We start from the raw sequence: 23237 nt of genomic DNA, 5'->3' as shown, positions 1-23237 counted from the left end.
TTCTGCTCTAACAACATCAGAGTATTATTATTTTTTTTTTTTCATGGCTGTAGACTCTGACGTCTTAATCCTCTGATACGTAACTAATTGAGGAAATGAGGCAGCTGTCACTTTGCTGGAGTCATCAGCATCGGTGTGTTTCCAATGTATGTCCATTTAATAGGAAATGCATTTTCGAGTGTGTGGGTGTATGTGTGACGGAGAGTGTGACTCATTGAATTTACTTTAACAAATCCTATCAGACTAAAGCTATAAATCCCACTAATTAACCCTTGCCTTCACACCAGGCCTAATGGACTGACATCATGGCTGAAAGAGAGACAGAGAGGGAGACAGAGGGAGAGACAGAGAGAGAGAGAGAACTGATCCATTTGAAATATAGCAAAAAGACTACAGAGTGGATATCACGATCCACTCAAATGACTTTATCATAAGTGCTGATTGTATGCTTGCTCTTCTGTATGATTAGCTGGAAGAGCTACCAGCAACACATTTTGAGGGGTTAATGTTAAGCTGAAAAGCCACCTCACTTATACTACACTTTATATGTTATACTGTAAGGTGAAGATCAAATTTAAGTTGTATATGTTTTTATATACAGAGAAGCCAAGCACATGTAGTTGCACATGAGAGCTGGTAATCTTTATTTGGGTCTTAGAGGTTAAAAGATTCCAAAATAAGGGTGACAATTTTCCATGAAATGGGTCAACAAAACCCTGAAATATTTTGATGTAAAGATAAACAAAAAATGTTATGGTACAACAGTTCTGATATTTTTAAGTTTTGCTATCTTTTTCTCAAAAGCAAAAAGAAGGCAAGTTTTTGATTAGATTAGTTTTAACCTGTCCCTTGTTATGTAGCATGTTTGCTCTCCTAACTCATCGGCAGTTCATCCTACCTTGTGTCTCTAGCATTTCCGCCTTTTATGAGTGTTCATTCTCAGGGATTTTGGATCCTTAATTAGTAGCCCTTTTTAGATAGAAAAGGCAACCCTTTTGCTCCATGGTAAGGGCGGCAATGTGCCGCTTTGTCTTTCTAAATCGGAGGCGTAATATTCCTCCTTTTCCAAAAGCCGCCACTGGGGTAGGCGTAAACATGTGATGTGACGTGAAGCACGAAGTTGGGCTGTGAACAGTGACAACGAATTTGTCTTCAAAATAAGAGCTTTACATCGCACCCCTTTGGAGTTTAGAACTTGGTTCTTAGCGGGGGCTTTTAATTTGAAAGTAGCGACTGTTAGTAGCTTGCTGCTACAACAAGCGGACACAACCAAACGGCTACAGAGACGAGGAGACGCTAGCATCTCAAGGATCTCAGCGGCTGTCCAGTTGCTCATCTTGATGTGGTGATGGACTGACTGCTGTGATCAGCTGTTTCCTGGTTTTAAAACTCCCCGGCTGTGGGTCATACAACAGTGCAGGTTGCAGTGCATGCAGTTGCCGGCACATTGACACCTTGTTTTTAGATAGCAATGGAGGCGAAAATAAGTGTACCCTCCGAGGCGGCAAATTGGCAGCCCAAAACAGACCCCTAATTTGCCGCCCTCTGTCTAAAACCGCGGACCGACCCGCAAAAAAGACGGCCAAATTGGCAGCTTACTGCCTTGTATAACAACAGCTAGTTTCCCTGGACTTTCAATTTTTGCCTACTGACAGTTTAATGCATTTGCCTGTTTCAGCTGCCTTTTCTGGTCTTGACCACCCATCTTGTAAGACTTTTGTAAATTTTATTAAGCAATAAAACAGCCTGTCCAAAGGTTAAGCCGCCTCAAAAACTCACATAGCATGCTATATCTGGTTTGTTTAATCTGTATGTTTTAGAGTTTTCCCTGATTTAAATAAATCATTTGAATCAGGTTTGTCAGAGCAGGAAAACATCTACACTCTAGCTAGCTAGGCTTCGACATGAGGATATACTGCGCTAACAACTGTTCCAGATTCATTTTAAAACAGTTCAAATAAAATACTGTTTTTTTTTTTTTTTTTAGCAAATCATTTATAGTAACAAACTATCAGGCTAATATTTTGAATTCTAAAGAGTTGAGAAACACAAAAAACAAAACCTTTAAATATAGAGCTCAATTTTCTAACTACAGTATGTAATGTCTGTCTACAAAAACTGGGCCTTTTAGGGTCACCTTCATCAATCTGGATGATAATCATGTCAGTACAGAATGTCAGGTTCAATTAAACCTACACTCCAATCCTCAGGTTGAAGAGATCACATTCATGACAGGTGATTTTGGAATGATTTATGCCCGGACCAGTGATGCTGTAAAAAATCAGTTATTAGATGGCAATGATGAATTTTAATCCCTGTGCCTGGTTTACCATTGTCCTCCTGTGGTGATGGAACATTGTAAATCAGACAACACATACTCAGCAATGTTTTCACCTGGAAGGTTTTGTTTCCTCTTGTACCACGCACCATCCATCGGGGACTTCTCCTCTGCAATTTCATCCTCCTCCTCCAGCAACACCTCCTCTGCAGCGGGAGATAGAAAGGAGAGAGGGACTTTCTATCAATTTGTTTTTCTAACACAACAAACACACACATGCCAGCTCTCACGCTGTTTCTTAGATGAGTCTAACCTGCTTTGCAGATCCATTCCAAATATCCGGTGAGCTCTCTCTCAATCTGCTGCTGCCTGCGAAGCTTCAGGAACTCCTGCCTCTTCTCCACACGCTCTCTCTCTTTGGCAAATTCTCTGTTCAAACATATACAGAGAGAGATTTTAATAACAAATAAATTAACATAACTTGTTAAGTGGCAACATGGATTGAGAGCTAAATTCTTGTTGTTGTTTTTCTCTTCTGTGTCAGACATCTGCTTATAGGGAACCTGCACATGAACATTCATAGAAACCAACAGGATTATGTGAAGTACAATTATTTGCTAGATGGGATGAAATGGAAGTTCTCACATCTATTTAACTTTCATGATTAACTGTGGAGTGACAGCAGGACAGCTGTTGTGGACAAAAGAGAGTTAAAGAAGCTGTGGATGAAGCTGGAGCTGTGTTAAAGGGGACCACTGAAACAGTGGACTATGATGTCTGTAAGTGATGTATGAGGTGTAGGACTGATGACAGCATATTTTATGTAATTTTAATCGACGTAGCAATATATTATACTGTTTAGTATATATAGGACTCTGAAACAGTCAATTTTAAAACAGATAAAATAAACACATAATAATAATAATAATTACATTGTACTTAAGGAATTGTTTAACAATTCTTGGAAATCCGCTTTTAGGCTGCTTTTAAGAGTTAAATGAGAAGATTGATACCACTGTCATATACATATGTCTGTAAGGTTAAAACATGTCTACCAGAAGCTCTAAATCTCACTCATTAATATGTTTTATTTTGGGCTCTTTAGTGTGGAATACAATATTGTAAAAGTGACAGTTTCTGGTTTTATTAGGAATGTACTTGACTATGTCTTTGCTGGAAGCAGAGACTTCCCAGAGTCTCCACTAGTTGCCTGGCAACCTCACAGTGACAAAAAGAGAAGAAGAGATTGCGTAAATGATAGTAGCAATGTTGCAGTATTGTTCAGTGATTTGAAACATAGCCTTCGAACACTGTATGTGCAATTTTGGGCTGTCCAAGATGAAAGGTCACAGTTGTGAGAGATATGTAGCGGCCTTCAGTCCAGAATTTTGGTCCTATATCACAGTGTGAGTTTCAGTATTTCGGACCAAATTAACAAAGTTTGTTTTGGTTTTGCTGTATTTTGAAATCATCACATGCTAGCTGATGTTGTTCCCACTTTCGGTGTTTCATTATCACACAATCTGACATCAAAACTGATGTTTGAACAGTCTGACACATTGAGACAGAGATGAAACTGCAGGAATGCGTTATTGCACAGGGTTCAGAGGCCTTATTACAGATATGTTAAAGGGCAGCTTCTGTACCACTTAAGTTGAGAAAACTTAGTCTGCTTGCCTATATGGTCACACTAATTATCGTAATATCATGCTACCCTTGAAGAACCACATATGAAAGTGACCCACCAGTGATAATATAAGATAATATATTTCTTTCATTGTTCAGACAAAATATGATTTGTGTGTCATGAGTAAAAGAAAAATCCTATAATCTTGATTACATTTGTTGTTGCAATCACAGACACAATGAATAAGACGGACAGACATCAGACATTTTTTCTACAAAAAAAAAATACCAGTGTTTTCATAAGGAGAAGCTCTTTTTTCCATGTTCCCATTTACCCAAAACCTGTTTACAGTGCATTTTACTGTAAAAGGCCCTCTTGCAACAAGCTCAGCTCAGAAAATATTTCCAGTTACAGGAAGTGAAAAGATAAGTGGCATTAAAATTCAAATAAGTTGCTGATTATAAACCATTTAAGAATGTGAAAAACAGAACAAATGTTCAACTCCAGATTGTTTGGGATGCAGATAGTGTTTTATAGTCCAATTTCTATGCACATTTTCCATTATTGATTTTTTTTTTCCAGTCCAACTGTTAATTAAACTTTCTTAATGTACAAACTGAACTCAAACAGATTACAGGATTTCCTTTTTTTTTTAAAAAATACAATAAATACCCCTCCATAATAACCATTCCTTAAATGCAATGTGACCCCAGCTTAGAGTGGAACTGGAGTTTGTGTATCTACATCGTGAAATGACTTACCCTGATAGGACACCCAGAACCAGGTTGAGCATGAAGAAGGAGCCGATGATGATGAGAGGGATGAAGTAGAGCCAGTTCCAGGTATTTCCTGCTACATCATTGGTCTGGACACACAAACAACACAGTAGAAGGTAAGAAGATAGTTTCTGCTTCTCTAAGAACTTAAAAGCTGTCACTGATATACACATTACACCTACCTGTATGTAGATTTTTTCTAATCGTCTACATATCATCAGCAATGTGTAAGCATAGTTTGGCCCTTCTCACTCAATGTTCAGTTTCTAGCCTCTGCTTTGGTGACTAAAATAAAAACACAAACTAATACCAAAAAAATAAACTCCTGGATTGTCGGGTAGTTTTTTTCTGGAATCACCATTTTAAATAACTTATGTAATGTTTCATTGCAATATAATTTGTATGCATAAATTGCAGTACGAGTCAAAGAGTCATTTTAGTAAGAAATGGTCAATGTCCCAAACAGTTGAGTTGTTGACAGTGTATGAATGTGTGTCTTATCCACAGCTGTGAATAAGAATGTATTTTCATTTTTTTTTTTAACTTGGCACACTGAACAAAAACTTTTGCCAACTTGGCTCATTAGAAAAATACTGACAACTTTTCAATTTGAAAAAAACAATTAAAAAAGTCTCTTTGTCATCTCTGTGAGATTCCTACCAAACAAACCCAGCAACATATGTCCCACTAACAAAGAGCCAAGTCTCCTATCACCGCAAAACAACTGTTTAATTTAACCCCAGTTATGGCTCAGAAACATTCACTTCGAATTTTCCACCGACAAATAGGTGTAGCAATTCAGTCTTCCAGTATGAGCCGTCATGGCTGGGGTTCGGTTAAATTACTTTCACTTACACAACAGTGTGAACACACACACATGTAGACCTCCTCATGACTGACCCATGTTATTTGATTTGTGCTGATTGACTGACTATGAGCGACTACACTCTACAAAATGTATTCACACAAACAAAGTATGTGGACACCCATCATATAAACCATGGGGGGTTCACATGTGTCTTCAGCTTGTAACTGCAATATGCAGCTTCCATTCTTCAGGACAGACTTTTCAACAATATGTTGGGACCCAGCTGCAGGAATCTGCTCAAATTCAGCCTCAGACAAGGTGGCATCAGCAAGTTTGGAAAAGTGTAAAATCACCATGTGGCTGCCCAATGATTGCTGACTATCATTTTAAACCGTCAAGTTAGGTGTTGCCAGAACTGTCCATATTTGGACGAGAGGTGGTAACCGGGGAAGATATTTCCACAGGACACACTGCCTTAGTGAAAAGGTAGCCATGCCCTAAAGTATGCACTCCTTTTCTTTCTATTTTTACCCTAAATGGGACCATAATTAACAAAATAGACATCATGCTGTGTTGAAGAAGACGTGAAACTAGCAATTTAGACATTAAACTCATTCAGAAACGGTTTACTGAGGTAATCAATCAAGTAAGAAGTAGGGTCATTTTTTTCATAAACTTACATACAATCAGACTTCTGTATAAAAAACCAGTGGAGATGCCCCCTGCTGGTCATTAGAAAGAATGCAGATTTAACACACTTCTGCTTTGGTTTCACTTTGTAGTAAAGGAAGTTCCGCTAATAGTTTTTACAGTCAGTGGGTCAGACAGTGATGTTTGGTGATATGGTATTAGTGTCCACATACATTTGGTTTTCTGGTGTATTTAACCCATTTTTATTTATTTATGGAAATTATAATCAAAATGGAAATATGAAAACCCTTAAGGGTTAAAACATGCTTATTGTTAATATTGTTAATCATATCAGGTACGAAAGTTTGTTTTTTAAACCAAATGTTCCTGTACATCTGAAAAGTGGACAAAATCAAAAGCTTTGGAAAAGGCTTTAATTAAAAGAGACATGTTAATTACAGTTAATAAAAGTTGCAATAAACAATAATAATAACAAACAAATTACTAAGGTAATGTAAAATGGAGCTATGGTTGTCGCCAGTGTTCCACGGTCACAGCACGTTAGTGTAACTAAAGATCTCCATGTGACAGGTTCAACACAGTAGCTGCGTATTTCCTTTTCCTCTGACATTGGCTTCAGAGAAATCAATGTATCAGTCAAAATAGGTTAACTCTGCATAGGAAGCCAACCATCTATCCTAGTCTCATCCCTTAATTGTCTTTTGCTTGCTGGTAATTATATAATTACGCGTTACCTGTCAGGTGATATGGGTAGCTCACAGTGACATACCGACAGAGAATTATCACCCAACATCTGCAGTTCCCCTCAGCTGCGCAGAGCATATCCATGTTCACAGTTGGGCTTTACGGCCCACAACTTTACTGGTTACTGTGTTTCAGTCTCATAGCTCTCATTACAACATGCCAATGAAGCGTTTACAGTTTGTCCCTCTTGACCAAGGGGCCTTCTACAGACCAAGCAGGGCAACTGCTCTGGCTCGTTTCCCCAACAGGGTTGTGGGAGTCAGCACCCTCTATGTTTGAGATCACTCCCACATAGCGGCCTGTTAGCAGGTACAAGCCTGCAGACTGATGGGCTGTGTGAAGCACGGTGACATTTTGCAGACGCCAGTGTCGGAGCGCTGCCACACGCTGGCTGTAATTGTGATGGGAGGTTCAGGGCGGCTGAATCAGCAGGCTGGAGATCTATATTATGCACCCCAGTATGTGAGATGAACACACACACACAGTAGCACACCCTCTGTCTCAGCTGTCAGAGAAGCAGCAGCCCACACACCAGGATAGATGGCAGGCAGAAGCTTTACTGTGTTGCTTTGCATCATTTATTTTTCTACATGTCCATCATCTCATCACTGTTTCATCATCTCATCACTCAATCTTCAAATCTTTCACTGGGTCACTCTCTTAAACTCTCTTGTATGAACATTACATGAACAGCTGCTCATTGAGTTCAATTCCATTAAGAACATTTTACATGTTAATGTTAAGAACATCAACATTTTGGGGAACTTGCTTATGTGCATTCTTTTCAAGAGCAAGATGGAAAGATCTATATCAATCTCATGCCCCTGCATCAAGTATGCCCAATGTTAAAAAATAATTAATTAAAACTCACTAATGCACAATTTGTGTCTTGTTTATTTAACCTGTTTACAGGTTAAGTTACATGCCAGAACTATTTGTTGGCTAGCTTGGTTAAGCTTACAGCTGCGTTCTATCACTCTCATCAGCGCAATTTCTAGCCGTTTTCAGTGAAAAAGCTCTGATTAAAACATGGAATACTACCAATCCACTACCAGACGAGAGGCAGACAAAATTAGAAAACAGTTAGCCAATTATTAACACCAAAAACAGTGGATATCAGACTTTTATTCACCAGGAGGATTGAAACGTAACAATTTCAATGTTACTCCATGTCTGTTTAAACAGGCAACAAAGACACTTGTTAGACAAATTTTATAAGTGAACGTATTATTAAAAAACTCAGTAAATGCAGGTTGAAAGTTCTCCTAATTTTGTGTCTGTGCTCAGAATTAGGTAACATGCAGCTCTCTTGCAGTAATAACAGAAATCTTACTTCTTCTCCCTCTGGGGAACCCGTGATGCCTGGTGTGGAAAAGAAAATGAAGTGGAAATGCACTCTGTTGCATCAGCTTTCAGTGCCAGCTGGTGAGAAGGGAAGACTTTTCACTCCTGTTGACACGGCCTTAATTCTTCAGCTGACTGCTCAGTCAGACGAGCTGAGTTCAGTTGAGCTTATGCAAATGCTTTTCAGATTCTGAAACACAGCAAGGTCTCTGCGGTGAAGGAGTAGCTGGTTTCTCCGATTTAAGAGGTTGAACAAGCTAATCGCAGCCAAGCGAGCAAACACAATCTGATTTTGTATTACTCGTGAGCATATTTAAGAGGCCTAACTGTCTTTTCAGAAAGAAAAAACTAAGAAAAACTAAACTGAAGAAAACCTTTTAAAAACATTACCACTACTGCAGCTTTTTAAAAAATGTTTGTTGGATTTTTTTTTTTTTTTTTTCACAGAGCTTGTTGCAAAGAAGTCCTTGCTTACTGTTACTGCAGTACAGATGCTGAAAAGGACAAAGCATAAACTGAGAACAAAAACGACAGTGTATGGTAGTGTAACTATCATGAATGCTGTTGACATTTCATCAAAACTCTGAGCACAAATCGCATCATTTATAACACTTTGTTCACCTAGAAAACACTGGACTTCAAAATATGCCACTCTAGCATTTGGTTTCACTCACTTCTCACCTGTTCAAACGCAATTGCCAAAACACCTCAATCACCTGTCAGAGCATAAAAGAGGCCTCAGGGGACCTCTACTGAGTTGGGGTAAAACATTCATTACAATAAACGTGTCAATGTAATATTCATATGATATATTCACAGTAATGTATTTGTAATTTGTAAAGTATATACCATTTTGACTTTTGATAAACTGATGTACAGTTTCAGGAAATGTGATTGAATATAATCTAATAATAAAAAATGTTATGTGTGAATCAGGACACTATAGACACCATGGCTATTAACATCCTGAACATGTCTGTCTGACCCCTTCTGGACAATCATACTAATAAGTTGTGGTGTGCAGTGTAATCAAGCAATTAGAGAAGAGAAGAGAAGAGAAGAGAAGAGAAGAGAAGAGAAGAGAAGAGAAGAGAAGAGAAGAGAAGAGAAGAGAAGAGAAGAAAAAAAAAAAAAGACCTGTATGAAGACCCCTGGGCAGCTTGGAAGGACATCCATCACTTCAATTTATCATATGTCACTTCTGAATGGAGGTGTGATCCAGTATTCTATATTACAAACAGCCTCTAGCCCCGCCTGGCAAACACATCTGTGGTTCCATCTACATTTAATTCATATATTAAGGCTAAGATGTGCGTGTGTGTGTGTGTGTGTGTGTGTGTGTGTGTGCGTCTGTGCAGACACCCTTGCAGATTTTAAACACTTTTTATTGTCTCATTTTCTTATACATTCGTATCTTACAATCTGCTACTCTATAAAATGTTGATAAAATGTTTTTGGGCACTACTGATACAACAATTGTCTGTTTTTATTTTTACATTCCAATATATGTCTCTTGCTGCATTTACAAAACGTTCAAATCTTAAAGTTTTCAAAATTACGATACCCACAGCAATTTTTTGGTCATGAAAATTTCTCAATATATGGACATATCATATACAAGATGTATGTGTCATTTAAATGCAAGGGCTGATTAGTTAACCCACCTTTAAGTGCACTGGGTACAGAGTCATGCAATGAGATCAACCCACATTGCATGCACAGCAGAACAGCAAATACAGTGCATATGGCAATCAAGGCCACTGGCTATACTAATTTAGTTCATTACAAAACTGCTGATGCATTACATTGCCTTTAGCAAGGTACTTCTAATAACCCCATATGTTTTAAAATATAATGTGATGACTACAATGTAGATATGAGTATAACGAGCAAAATATCTATTTTTATAATAACAAGAAATGGTTAAAGGCAATCCTGCAGAAATATCACTAATTAAAGATAATCGTGGTATTTTATAAAAATACATACCACCGCAAACGCCACATATTTAAATTTGTAATTCTAGCAATAGTTCATGAAAAGGTTTATGTCTGCCTTTAGTATGATGATTATAAGATCTTTATAGAGCTCTTATATCCTGTCTGGGAAGATCACAAATCTGAATTGTAGGGAGTTTCAAGTGAGTTGTGACCGGTGCTAATGTACTTCCCGCTGAAAGCAGACAAGTCTTTGACCAAAAAACATAAACATCAAAATAACAAATAACAACAAAATAATTCAGAAGTCAGACTCTGGGGAAACACCATCACTGCATAGAGGATTTTCATTTAATTCAGCTGTTGCTGTTACTAATTTCACTTGTTACACGTGGTAATCGATAGTAATATCGGTCTGTATGTGATTATAATACAATTCCAGCAGTATGGCCAATTATAGTGAAATTGGTTACAATGGGGATGGGTTTTATATGAAATTTGTGGTGGAAAAGATAACAAAGGAAATCAGATCAAATTAGTGGAAAATCTATTCCAATGGAGATGGGAGTGGTCCATACTGTTGAAATCTGCTTTAGATCTGCTGCTTTAGATAATCTGCTGAAAACCTTCAGTTTAGAACCCGAAATCAGAACTTCTCTGCTGAGGTAAAAGTTGCCTCTTTCATTTTGTTGGTGCCTGAAAACAAACTTTAGGTGATGACTTATATCCACTGAGCTTGATGTTTTTTATATGAGTTCACTTGATCTTGTTATTCCACCTCTGTTACTCCCATGAGTCATAGCTGGGTGACTACTCTGAATGATCAGTGAGGAAAAAGCAAAAGCTGCCACATAATTTGGAGTCATGCATCATGCAGTTGCGCTGTGACAGTGTACTCCCACTCTCAGTTAACAGTGCTGCTGCCGCCACACAGACACACACACACACATGTTCTGTATACACACACTTTCTCTGATGCCAAGGAAAACCTGCTGAGATGAAGACAGCCACTTTGAATCAATTCTGCAGCTCCTTACCGTCCTGAATCATTCACAATAAGCAGCGGTGAATGTGCTCAACAGCTCTGGTGGCACAGAGAGCAAAAGGTCCTTAAAGAGCTACTTGAAGAAGGAGAACGAATCATAACAACGCTTTGAGGATCTTATCATCTCTCTCAGACTATTTTTCTCCTCTCCTGACGGTGAACTAATCTGCTCCTGGCTCATTTTAGTTATATTTAATCAGGCAGTTTGACTTCAAAAAGCTGACCAGTGTTGAAACAAAGTTTTTTCACATCAAAGTTCCAAAACAGCCTCATAGCAAATGTTATGGTGTTTTACTTTACACTTACTTCATAAGTAACAGCTTTACATCCTTAGTAGCACTTTGACAGAAAAAGCCAGTCCTCACTACAACCACTAAAAGTCTAATCACTTACTGCTGCTTTATTACTGTACATGTGTTTGTATCAGATTTGTAATACATAATACTTCCATATCTAAGTGTTATTAACGAAAATTAAAAACGACAAATTAAAACTTCCTTAACTTTTAGTCTTTTATATAGATACTGGATCAAATTATATGTAAATGGGGCCCACTGATGGTAAGTCTTGTTTAGCTGAAGGTTTGGTTCCATGACACATTTACTGTATGATTTAGTCTCATTGATTTTCCTGCAGGCAGGTGTATTTAGAAAACAAGCTTTCATAAACCTGCTGAAGGATACTCTACTTTCCCAGCAATAAATGGCAAACAGGTAAAGTTAGCGACTAGCTAACATTCAGCAGAATATCAGATGATATATATCCATCTACTATTCTACATAAACATGACTTCAGATAATGTCACTCGGTCAGCTAGATGTGTAAATCGGGAACAGTTTGCTCATGGATTCTACATAACATCTGTATATAGCATTAAAGCATGACAGCAATGGAGCCGTTAGCATTTTTGTTTTGTTCTCCATGCCCCCTTGTGGTAAAACAACCCTTTGATATAAAAAACAAGACATAAAACTGTTTTATATATGTTTTCTTCAATCTCTAAATCCCAGTCTCTAAACACCTCATGCTACCTCACAAATATCTACAGTAAACATCGAGGGATGTCATTATAGGTGGACACAAGCATATGCTTGTCCACACTGAACTGGAGGTGACAACTTCAGAACATCTTCCATGCCCGCTGGCCTCCTGTTTGTGGCCCCCGAACTGTTATTCCTTCACCATGTGTTTTGGTTGGGTCAGCACGTGTACACCGGGACTTGTCTCCATGCCAACGACACATAGACAGCTGGGTCACTCACCGCTGCGACCGCAACTTTTAAATTTCACTTTCGTTTTCGAAGCAGTTCACGTATTCACATTTTGCCGCTGGTAAGAGATTGAAAATGGCGTGTTTCCAAGTAAACTATTATAACAAAGTGGACAGTGAAATCGGCAACTCAGAGAAATAGGAACTTTAAATTTGCGTTCTTTCTCCTTCCAATCACGACTAGGCCCACATATCTGACAGTGTAGCAGTAACATATACTTGGCCTAATGTACTTAAACAAGTTCTGCCTAGTCTTCGTATGTATTTTCAAACACAGAAAAGGTGTAACGGACGGCGAGTTATTCCCGGCAAACACCCTTTCACTCAAGGTGCCAACATTTTTATCATCCTTGTTAAAACTCAACACCATTTCATCACAGAACAAATGACGTGATTTAACCCACAACCATCTTACATATCATCTTATTTACAAACGCATTCACGAACCATAATTACACCAACAGAATTCCCAAGAGTCATTGCGCCACAGTCCACAAGGGGCGTAACAATATGCCAGGAGAAGCTGTGATGAAGATTTACAATTTGAAACGGCATTATGAGACGAAGCATAGGTATTTTGAAGAGACATTTCCTCAAAATGCAGCGATAAGCACAACACAAATAAATGCACTGAAATCGTCATATCAAGCAGCAAGCAGGATTCTCTGAAGTGATGGACACAATGTTTGAAGTCAAACAAAAAGAGGAAATATTCAACTATGTATTTTAATTTATGTTAAAATGGAAATTACATTTTGTTTTAGTTCGTATTTTGTTGTTTCGAATGAAAAGGACACTTTTTTTTGAATATTACAGTATTATTACATGTGGCCTGACCGACCTCAATACATGGACCTTTGAGTTATTGAAAAAAATCTTTGTGGCCCTTTAAGATTTGTATTTGAGTACCCCTGTTCTATGATATCAAATGGCAAGATATTACAGAACCTTTAGACAGTATCTAACCACCCCCCTGTGCTGCTCTATTTTAACAAAGATTTGACAAGCAACAGAACTGCCATGACAGCACAAGAAGTCACCTGACAAAGTCAAGGTGCACCTATCTCTGTCACTCACACAGCTCTAATGAAGGTGCCTGTGACCCCAAGCACCTCACACACACTTTAAAATACGCAATAGATCACAGACAGAAAAGGGATGCCACAATGCAAGATCTTAATCAACGTAGTGTATGGTGTAGACGACAGATAGTCACTGTTTTATGTTACTTGTTTTGCTTAAATGTAATTCATTACAAAAATGTTGTAATATTTCACAGCATGAGCAAGGTTTTTAAATTCTGAGTGGTGCAAAGAAAAATGTGACATTACCTTTTTGGAAATTAGAGCTAAAAAATATTAAGTGACGTGTAAATTACTTGCATGACACAGCAGAGGTAATTAGGGCTGCTTCTAATTTGACAAAGGAAATGTGATAAAACCACGGGGCATGAAACGAAGATTGCCACATTATCAACACTAAGAAACCACCCACACATCTCACTGCTGCTACAACAGTGTCACTTCCCTGCTGACTGGCTGAGAGCTGAAGCAGCATTCAGAGAGAATCAATGCATGCCTTTTGCTGTCTTTTGTAGATCACTGTCATCTGGAGACAGATGGGATAGTGGGATTATGTCAAGATGGTACCTGAATCATGTTAAAACTGGAAAAGTCTGATTCGATGTTTGTCAGAGTCTCTCAAGAGACACTGCATGGTGATTTTTGCCTTTCAATTCAAAAAAGTTTAGTGTCCTCACAAGAGAAACAACAGCATTTGTCATGAGTCAGAAGCTTAAAAAGTCATAGATTGTTATTGTCATGTTCAGGCTGGACAATTGGGTAAAAAAAAGTACATCTTTGACAAGGTAACCCACTGTTAATTTCATGTTTCTTACCACAATGATCATGATTGACTCCATAACTTTTTTCGAAACCCCAATATTTTACCTGGCCTGGTATAGTAAGAGGTTACAAGAACTTGTAGGGTACAGAGAGAATCTGAACAATGTCAGACTTCACATGTCAGATCCAATCTAGTTGCTGCTGGATGTAGATAACATGGCAACTATATCTAAAATGGGATCTGGAGGTGAAAATGAAGGTTACCATGTTTTGCCCTGGAGAGAGATAAACAGTATGGCATGATCTGCTAAGCCCTGAAGCAATTTAGATCACTTACTGTGTTCAAATGTTGAAAAACAAAACCATAAAAGTATATTCAGATCCAGTTTTCGCTTGAAACACTTTTAGTCTAATAGGACACATGAATTGGATGTAATGAGAGAGGAAAAATGAAGGAAATCCACCACATGACGGAATAATTTAGAAGGATAATGCTTATTATTTGACCGTGCACCAGTAGTTTGAACTTGTAGATGTGTATTCCACTACAATCTGGCCTTGCTCCATTGTTTCCTCTCTGTAACATCCACCATGTGGTTTAGTTGCTAAAGAAGACAGTGGAGGATACTTTGCTCATGTCAAAAGCGCAGTTCTGCAGCAGCTGGCAACATTATGATCATTAGCATAAGCTGAAATCTCTCTCCATTTGCAAGCCTTCCCTTTTTCCTCGGCTCTGTTCATGATTAAAACATCAAGATGGAGTGTTGACTCAGTTTTGTGACATCCTTACACTCTCTCACTGAGTGTAAGGATGTAACATGTTACAAACCTTTTTCCAAAAAGGTTGTTTTGCTGTGTAAAACACACATAAAAGAGGATGTGATCATTTGCTGATCTATTTTGACATATACTGAATTGACACTAGTGTGAATACAATCTATATAATGTTTTACCTCATCAACTTAACTGAGTTTTGCAAATTCATATTTATTGTGAATTTCATGCCAGCAACACATTCCAAACAAGCTGGGGAAGGGGCATCAACAGACTGTAATTGGTAAACACGGTAACAGGAGACAGTATCATGATTAGGTAGAAAAGGGGCATCATCAAAAGGCTCAGTCATTCACAATCAAGGATGGGACGAGGTTCACAACCTTGTAACACATTATTATGCAAATGCTTGCACTCTGCTGTTATCTATGTTTTGCGTAGCATTCCAACTTTTTTGGAATCAGGGTTGTACCGTTGTGTGAGAAACAAAAAAGTGTAATCCGACTGCTTGGTTGAAAAGTCTTTGTACCTAATTGACAGAAAAGGTTGCTGCCTTCCAAGTTTACCTACTGTAAATTATGGTGTGATATAAGAGTTTTGTGATCTGCCACCTCTGGAGTTAAAGTTTGGTTTGGGCAACTAAAACTAATTTGTAAGTTTACAGAAATATTGTGGTCACAGTACAAACAAACTCATGTTGACTCATGTTAAAGACACAAGATACACATTTCAGACTCCTGTTACACACCAATGACCATCAAATGCCAGCTCCTTCTAACAGGGTACTACTTCTGTGAGCAAAGTCTCTCAACAACACGTAACTCCGGACAAACTAACAGATTCAAATGCCATTAGCCTAAACGAGGGGACAAACCAAAAACAGCGCTGTATTTAATAAAGGGCAGAGTTGGCGTTGCACGTGGCCAAAGGCAGAGTCGGAATTAACTTTTTTTTGCATTTTTTTTAAATAAACTTCTGTGTCATTATACCAATACAACAGCATCATTGAAATTAATCTGAGTGTTACTCTTGGCCAGTACACGGCAATAGGCCTAAGTGACTTTTTCCTGTGCCTTTACACTGAGTTTGCCTCATGCACATAAAGGAGTTTGGCAAGGCTCTGAGCATGTTCTCCAAATATTAAATCAAAATTAAAAGTCTTCTTGTCTAATATGCCTTTAAACTGGATTCACAGGTTTTTCCATCTCCCTATCCACCTTCAAGAACATGCCCAAACTATCAGAGGGCGTTTGCCAGTCTGAATGCGCCCTCATTGTCACCATTCCCTCCAGCTTAAGCATAGCATGGCACACAGCACTTATTCATTTCACTACATCAGCTGCTGTGAAACCACAGGATTCTGGGTTGTGGCCTCCCTGGGGGAGGTGAACTTGTGAAGTAGGTGGGGGGGATGGACAGCAGACAGGAGGCAATGAGGAAAGAAGAAGAAGATGGCGCAGGATGGTAATGACTGGGAGGATGGGGAGAGGTACTCTGCATTTTCTTTTGCACCATTAGAGAGGAAGGTCTGAGCGATCCCCCTCGGGGCAGAGGTAACATAGTCATCAATCTACAAGGTTAATGCTGGGTTACAGGAAAGTATACAATCCACAGAATAGCTCAGGCCTGGATGCTATTTGGGTTTCATGTTATAGACCTCACCATCCCCCTGCTTCTTTACCAATAGTGCGGCTACATTTGTAGACCAAGGGTATTAATGCATACATGACATACATGCATGCTCCACTGCTTTTTCACAAATACACTCATGTTTTGTTTCCACTACATAATGTTATCTTGACTTCTCCTTGTGTCTCCTCAGTTTGTCATATTCTTTGGGGAAAACTTTGTGATACATTTCCGCCCTGCTCAGATGGTGAATTACAGGTCATTACAGGAAGTGTCTAAGACTGCTGTCAATAAATATGAGTTAAAAAAATGTGTCATCGTTTCAATAGGAATACTTTAAAAAAAAAAAAAAAAAAACAATTACCACCACTTTTTGCAACTTCTTGTTTTTGGAATCAAGAACACGACATCTCAGCATCTGAATGCCTAAAGGATACACTATACGCAAACTAAGGCTGAAAAGATCAAAATAAAGAGCAAATAAGACAAAAAGTTGTTTTACTGTTGGAGGTCATACTTTCTCTCTAGTCAGCCTGTACTTTGTGGGTGTTTTGAGTTAGCTAGATACTACAGCACAAAAGCCTCACGAGTTCTTGAAAGGTCAGGTTGTGAAACGTCTCAAGCCAGAGGTTGTTATGTAAGTAATGTGTCTCAGTATAAAAGTAACTGACAAGGAGGAAGCATGGTCTGTTACAACCACATCTTTCTTAATGGTATCTGCTAACAGCCATGAAACATAGCAACAGCAAAACAGCCACTAAAGTAGTGCCAAGGGTGGATGGAACTGACCCAGCTGTATAGCATACTGTGTGTCAGCTGGACAGGTACGCCACTGGCCTCTGATAGGTTAGGTCAGTACATAACAAAAAACCTCCAAATTCTACGACAAAGTGTCACATATGAACATCATGTCAGTCAGGCTGAATTATCAGGCTGTGCTTAACCCATGTCTAGGTCTGTCTCACCATTGAGGAGGAGTGTTGTTAGGAAGTAGTGACTAAAGACAGTACCACTGCTTTAGCAAACTCCAGTTAGATAAACCTTGCACAAAGATTTAGAACAGTGGTTAAGCTGGGGTTTTTTTGGCTGTCCGGTTGAGTAAGGGATAATGCAAGCGTTGGGCAGCTCTGGCCTTGACATCAGACAATAGTATCTTGAAGGGTATTGTCCTGCTGGCAAAGTAAACAAAGAGACAATAATGATCTATTTCCATGTGTTAATTGTGTCATCTGTTAGTTAGACAGCCAACATTATGCTAGCCACATTCAAAGTCAATAGCCCCGCTTATGGTTGACAAAGAGTAAATAGATTTTGAAGAAATGTTTAACAACAACACTAGCTAGCTAGCCAGTGATGTCATTGTCCCTAAATCAATATCAATATTTACATAAACAAATGATAGATGATTTGCCGCAGCCTGATGTAGCAAGGTAAATAGGTCAGAGTGACAGTGTAAGCTACTTCTTGCAACTTGTGTTTTACAGGTATTTTTCATATCCTTAATATCCATACCTGTGCTTACACTTAAACACAAGCCCATGGCTTACGTTCCACCGTTACCGTGAGTGAATCACCAAAAGCTTCGACAGATGGATGTCTAGGTGTGAGGCAAGTGTCATTTAGCTGTTACACTCTTAATTAATCTCTTTGAAGACTGAAAACACTCTTGATTGAGTTCAACGATGTCAGTGTGTGGCTGAAGAACAACCTTAAGACCAATTTAAAAAAGTCTCAAAATGAGCCTCATCTGCCCCAACTGGAAGTGTGAATGGTGTCCACAAGGCCATGCTTAATCTCTCCCACGTTAAAAAAAGAAGGCAAAGAGAGATGACCGAATGGTGAATTTTACCAGTACAGGTGGGCAGGAAGAAATATAGCAATAAAAACCACACAAAAACACTGGATCAAAAATAACTGCCAGATCAAAAGGAATGACTCTGAGCAGGACGGAAAGAAAAAGATTGAAATACAAAGAAAAACTAGAGACTGAGAGAAAAGGCATTGCCGGATCACATCATATTTGTTTGCAGCAGTTGGGATAATGAGCTAGAAAAAACTGCAGGTGATGTTTGGAGTGAAAGGAGAAGAAAGAAGCAGCAGGAAGAAGAAAAATGAGGAAAGATAGCTCTGTAAGTGGCTCACAATCTAGTGTCAGTTAGCTGCTATCTCTTGGGAAAAGAAGAGATGAAACATCGGGAAAAGGAATGACGGCAGGAGAGGGAATTAAAAGAAGACAAACATAGAGGGGGGAGAGTAAACTGGATAAATGAAACAAGGAAATAGTGGAGGAGCTATAGTAGAAGAACATCAGCATATAATGCAACAACATTTTTCAAGTAAATTGTAATGAATCAAGACCACCTGATCATATTTCACACAGAGTGTAGAGCATTTCACTATGACTGCAGAAGATTCCAAATGGAAGCAAGCAGGTAGCTAGGTGGTGGTGCCAAGTGTGATCAATACCATGCAGTGACCTGTTTTGAAAAAAATAATTAAAAAAAAAAGATTTGGGGACCTCACAACTCAAGTAGTCTTTTTTAGAGCAAGATGTCCTTGTTGTGTTTTGTAAAGGTCCGTAACCTCACATGTATGTCTGATGACAGGAGGGTCTTCTACATCACTGATGGTGGTGAAAATTAGTGTCAGGAGCCATGACGCAATGAGGTAAGTTTTTCTGGGGTTTAATATTGTTGACATTTTAATTTTATATGGTGCTTTGATTTAAAATACTAAGTTCTTCTAAATTCTCCTCTTCTAACTGAAACTCTGAAAATCTCAAGGTGTCCTTGCACCAGAGACAATTTTTCCAAGCTTTCAGCACTCTCTAAACTTTGTGTGGACATTCTTTAAATGAAAACTGCAGCAGATTTCCTAATTTGGCGGGTACTTATTGTCCAATATGTGAGGCTTATGTTTTATTTTGCATGCATCTTTTGGTAAAATAAGACAGATGAAGCTCTGAGTCAGACAGCTATTGTGGGACTGGCCAAGACACGCTGCCATGTTTTAGTTATGCTTGGGTGGATGTCCCTCATCCTTTAGGGATTCCTGTTTTTCTTTTTGTGTTTTGGGATTATGTGTTTTTAAAAGGCACTATCATGTTTTTGATAACAAGAGGTGCTGGTATTAAAATAACAAAACTGTTTGGGTGAGAGAAAAAGAGAAAAAAATACTTAAAACTTGTATGCCTGGAGGGGATTGTCTCAGTGACCCAGCTGTGTAAGACACAAGCCACGTGGCCATAACATCTCTGCTTTGTATCCAGCTACGTATTGTTACATGAAGTTCAGTTGCCCTCTTTTTTCAAAGCTTTCCTCACTGTACATACTCCCGATTGGGAATTTACGCTGTCAAGTGAATGCAAATTTCCATCTTTATGCAGATTATAGCCAGATTTGTGTTCCTGTCCTTTTCTTCCATTTTTTTTTACACCATGAGATTCTTAAAATAGAAAAACTTCAAACCTGGATTTTTCCTTTTCTATAACGGAAATAAGCTTTCTGTGAATCAATTTAGTATTTGTTGCTTGAATGTGTATTTTTATTTTATATTTGTATCTTTCCCTCCTTTAATGGTCTTATTTCTTTTTTTTTTGTAAGGTGTGCTGACACACTAATATGCTAAGTGTTGTTTCAAATAAACTTACTTACTCATATTCTTCGCATACATCTGTACATGGGGACTAACACTAGACAGGTACACCATGTCCTCTGGGCCACTGCTGCTATTTCACCATCCATGCAGAACCCAAACTGGCACATTGACACGCTGAAGTGGGCCTAAGTTTTCCTGTTCACCATTTCTGCTTCAGCACTCTGGCATTTATGCACACACATACACAAAAGCAGGTAAGTTGTTAAAGATGAGACAGTCTTAGGTTTGCAGGTTTATGAGTGGAGGGTGTCATGTTTAAATCTATGAACGGGTATGGAAAAGCAGAGAGTATAAAATGAATGAATAACGCTTTCCACTTCATGACCAACTACCTTCAAGGTGCCCTTCAGCAATAAACCAATCTTCCAAATGCTCCAGGGAAGCTGCTCAGTGGTCACAGTTTTCTGGTTGGCAGCTCCCAGGTGTTTATGTGTGTCTCTATATGAATGTTAAACACATGAGTGGTGAAAAAAGAATGTGTATGCTCAACAAAATGCTTGTCTGAATGAATTATTCATGGTTTTATAAGAGTTTAACACACCCTTAGTGGTTCCTCGAGGCTGAAATGTTCATTATACACAAAGATTTGAAAGTGATGAATGGTATAAACAACACTATATGATAGTCCAACTATAAGCTCCAGTGGTTTGGTGAACACTGTTTAGCGTGTCTTGAGGATGAAGCTATAGGAAAGTCCATGGGGTCATTAAAATTAACATGATTTATCTCCATTAGAGTATGGAAATGTTTAACAAATGAATGACTAATCATTAGAAAAAACAGATAGTTTGGCATTTTGAGATCGGCAGGAGAAGAAAAACTCCAAAGCGTCATCATCTGAGGAACATGAATGTTCTCAGATAACTCCATAGTGCTCTGACCTCAAGATGATTTTAAATCTGGTGTGTAAGTGATGTTTTTTTTTTTCCCTGAGGATGGCAAAGGTCTCCAAAATCATTACTGTAGCGTTCATCCTCCAAAAAGCAGGAAAATCAGTATCTAATTTCATGAAAATCCCAGTCAGTATTTTTCCAAGACACCTTGTCCCAAACCAAAGTGTCTAGTATCTGAACTGGACCAACACTTTGGCCTGCAACAAGGCGTCTTGAAAAATGCTTACTGGATTTCCATGACATTTGTTGTTGATGTTGTTTCATGTTTCTCTGAGGATGAACCCTATAGCAATGATTGTGGAAGACATACTGACCTCTGACACCACCTTTTTTCTATCAGACACCTCATGAGAATTCATATGGTTATTCATTGCCCTCAAAAGATGATTCCGTATGATTATGGTGCGTACTTTGATCTTTGTATTGTACCACTGCCAGTTCAAATCTTCCACTGAATTTTCCATTCAAAGACTCAAAGTGTCACCATAATTACAGAGAAACATCTTCTGGGGATAGTGAATGACAATACGCATACTCATGAGGGGTCCAATAATAAAAAATTGAAAAAGGAGGAATATGAAGGTTATCTGATTCTCTGATTCTGATTCATGGTGCTCTGACCAATATAATTTTATATTTGAGGTGTATATGTGAAGGTTATTGTATGGTTCATCCTCAGCAAAGCATGAATATCATCAACTAATAATGGAATCCAGTCGTTATTTTCTAATACAACTTGTCTTTGACCTACGTACTTGCCCACAGGAAAATTTGACCTGGAGGTGGTACTAGTCAATGTTGCGAAGGGTCACAATAATCATAAAGAAATCATCTCCTAAGGACCATGAATAATCACCTCAGTCTGGATGGTAATTGTTATGATACTCTGAACCATGCTCTGTTAAACCAACAAACACACCCGTTAATCCTTTATCTTTGCCACAAGGGAGTGAAAAATTGCAGAGAAAAGATGTTGATTGAGATGTTGATTAAGAACATACAGCAAATGGCAGAAAGAAACTACATAAATCCATCAGAAATCAAGTCTTTAGTACAGATTGACTCACATTGTAGAGGATGTCCACCCAGCCCTCCATGGTGATGCACTGGAACACAGTAAGCACTGCAAACAGGATGTTGTCAAAGTTGGTGATACCAAAGTTGGGTCCCGTCCAGTACTCTCTGCACACTGTCCCATTCGGACACGTCCTGGCTGGCGGCTCCATACCACAAGGCCAGTCGTCTGTTGTCTCATCTGATGAAAGACAGATAAATAGAGAAAGGTAAAGAGTTTCATATGATTTGTTTTATGATTTCAAATGAACTTGTAAATTTGATAATTTCCTAAGTATCTGTCAGATGGATGGATGGATCTGAAAGTGACTGAATGATGGAATGACAACAGGACCCCCAAATGCTAACAGGTTTTATGTATGTCAGGACTCTTGAGGTGACAAAAGAGTAGCCAAAATGTCCCTTTCCCCTGCTACTTACTCCAGCTGCCTCATGTTACTCTGGTGTGTCCCATGATCTCCTAACAATTACTCATCAGTCTTTTCAAAAGGGAAACATGCTAGGACATTCCCCTCAAGTGCCCCGCCTTCAACTGGTTCCACTCAGTGCAGACTGTTGACCTCCTAACCTTATCATGGAGAGTGAGGCTGCAGCTTTATTCTTTCAGTCATTACACAATGCTTGAGACCACAGGTGAAGGTCAGTGCAAAGATCAATGGCTGAATTTAGAGCTTTGCTCTGTGGCGTGGCTCACTTTTGCCACCATGCTCCAACAAAGCGCCACTGATATGCTAGCGAGCAGCCAGTATCACTGCCCTTCTTCTCCACTCATAACATCTGGAAGTTAACCATTTTCAGCTACCCCATTTTTTCCCCTAACAGAAACATAGAAAATATAGATGTTTTTGGGGTTCTTAATTGATGTACTTTGTTCTTCTTTGATTTA

At 38.7% G+C, this 23237-nt stretch overlaps 1 protein-coding gene across 1 annotated transcript in view; it reads right to left on the bottom strand.

The window, feature by feature from the left end:
- The window catches only part of cacna1bb (calcium channel, voltage-dependent, N type, alpha 1B subunit, b), a 177491-nt gene that overhangs the window by 76945 nt on the left and 77309 nt on the right, over positions 1–23237 (bottom strand). The window contains exons 8-11 of the mRNA XM_030436578.1: positions 22345–22532; positions 4667–4770; positions 2592–2707; positions 2395–2484 (exon numbers count right to left, since the gene is read on the bottom strand). Of these exons, the coding sequence (XP_030292438.1) occupies positions 2395–2484; positions 2592–2707; positions 4667–4770; positions 22345–22532 (498 nt within the window). The remainder of the gene's footprint in view (positions 1–2394; positions 2485–2591; positions 2708–4666; positions 4771–22344; positions 22533–23237) is intronic.

This window comes from Sparus aurata, chromosome 12 (genome assembly GCF_900880675.1).
Source record: "Sparus aurata chromosome 12, fSpaAur1.1, whole genome shotgun sequence".
Taxonomy (NCBI): domain Eukaryota; kingdom Metazoa; phylum Chordata; class Actinopteri; order Spariformes; family Sparidae; genus Sparus; species Sparus aurata.
The sequence above is the reverse complement of the archived record's forward strand: the minus strand, read 5'-3'. Positions and strand labels throughout refer to the sequence as shown.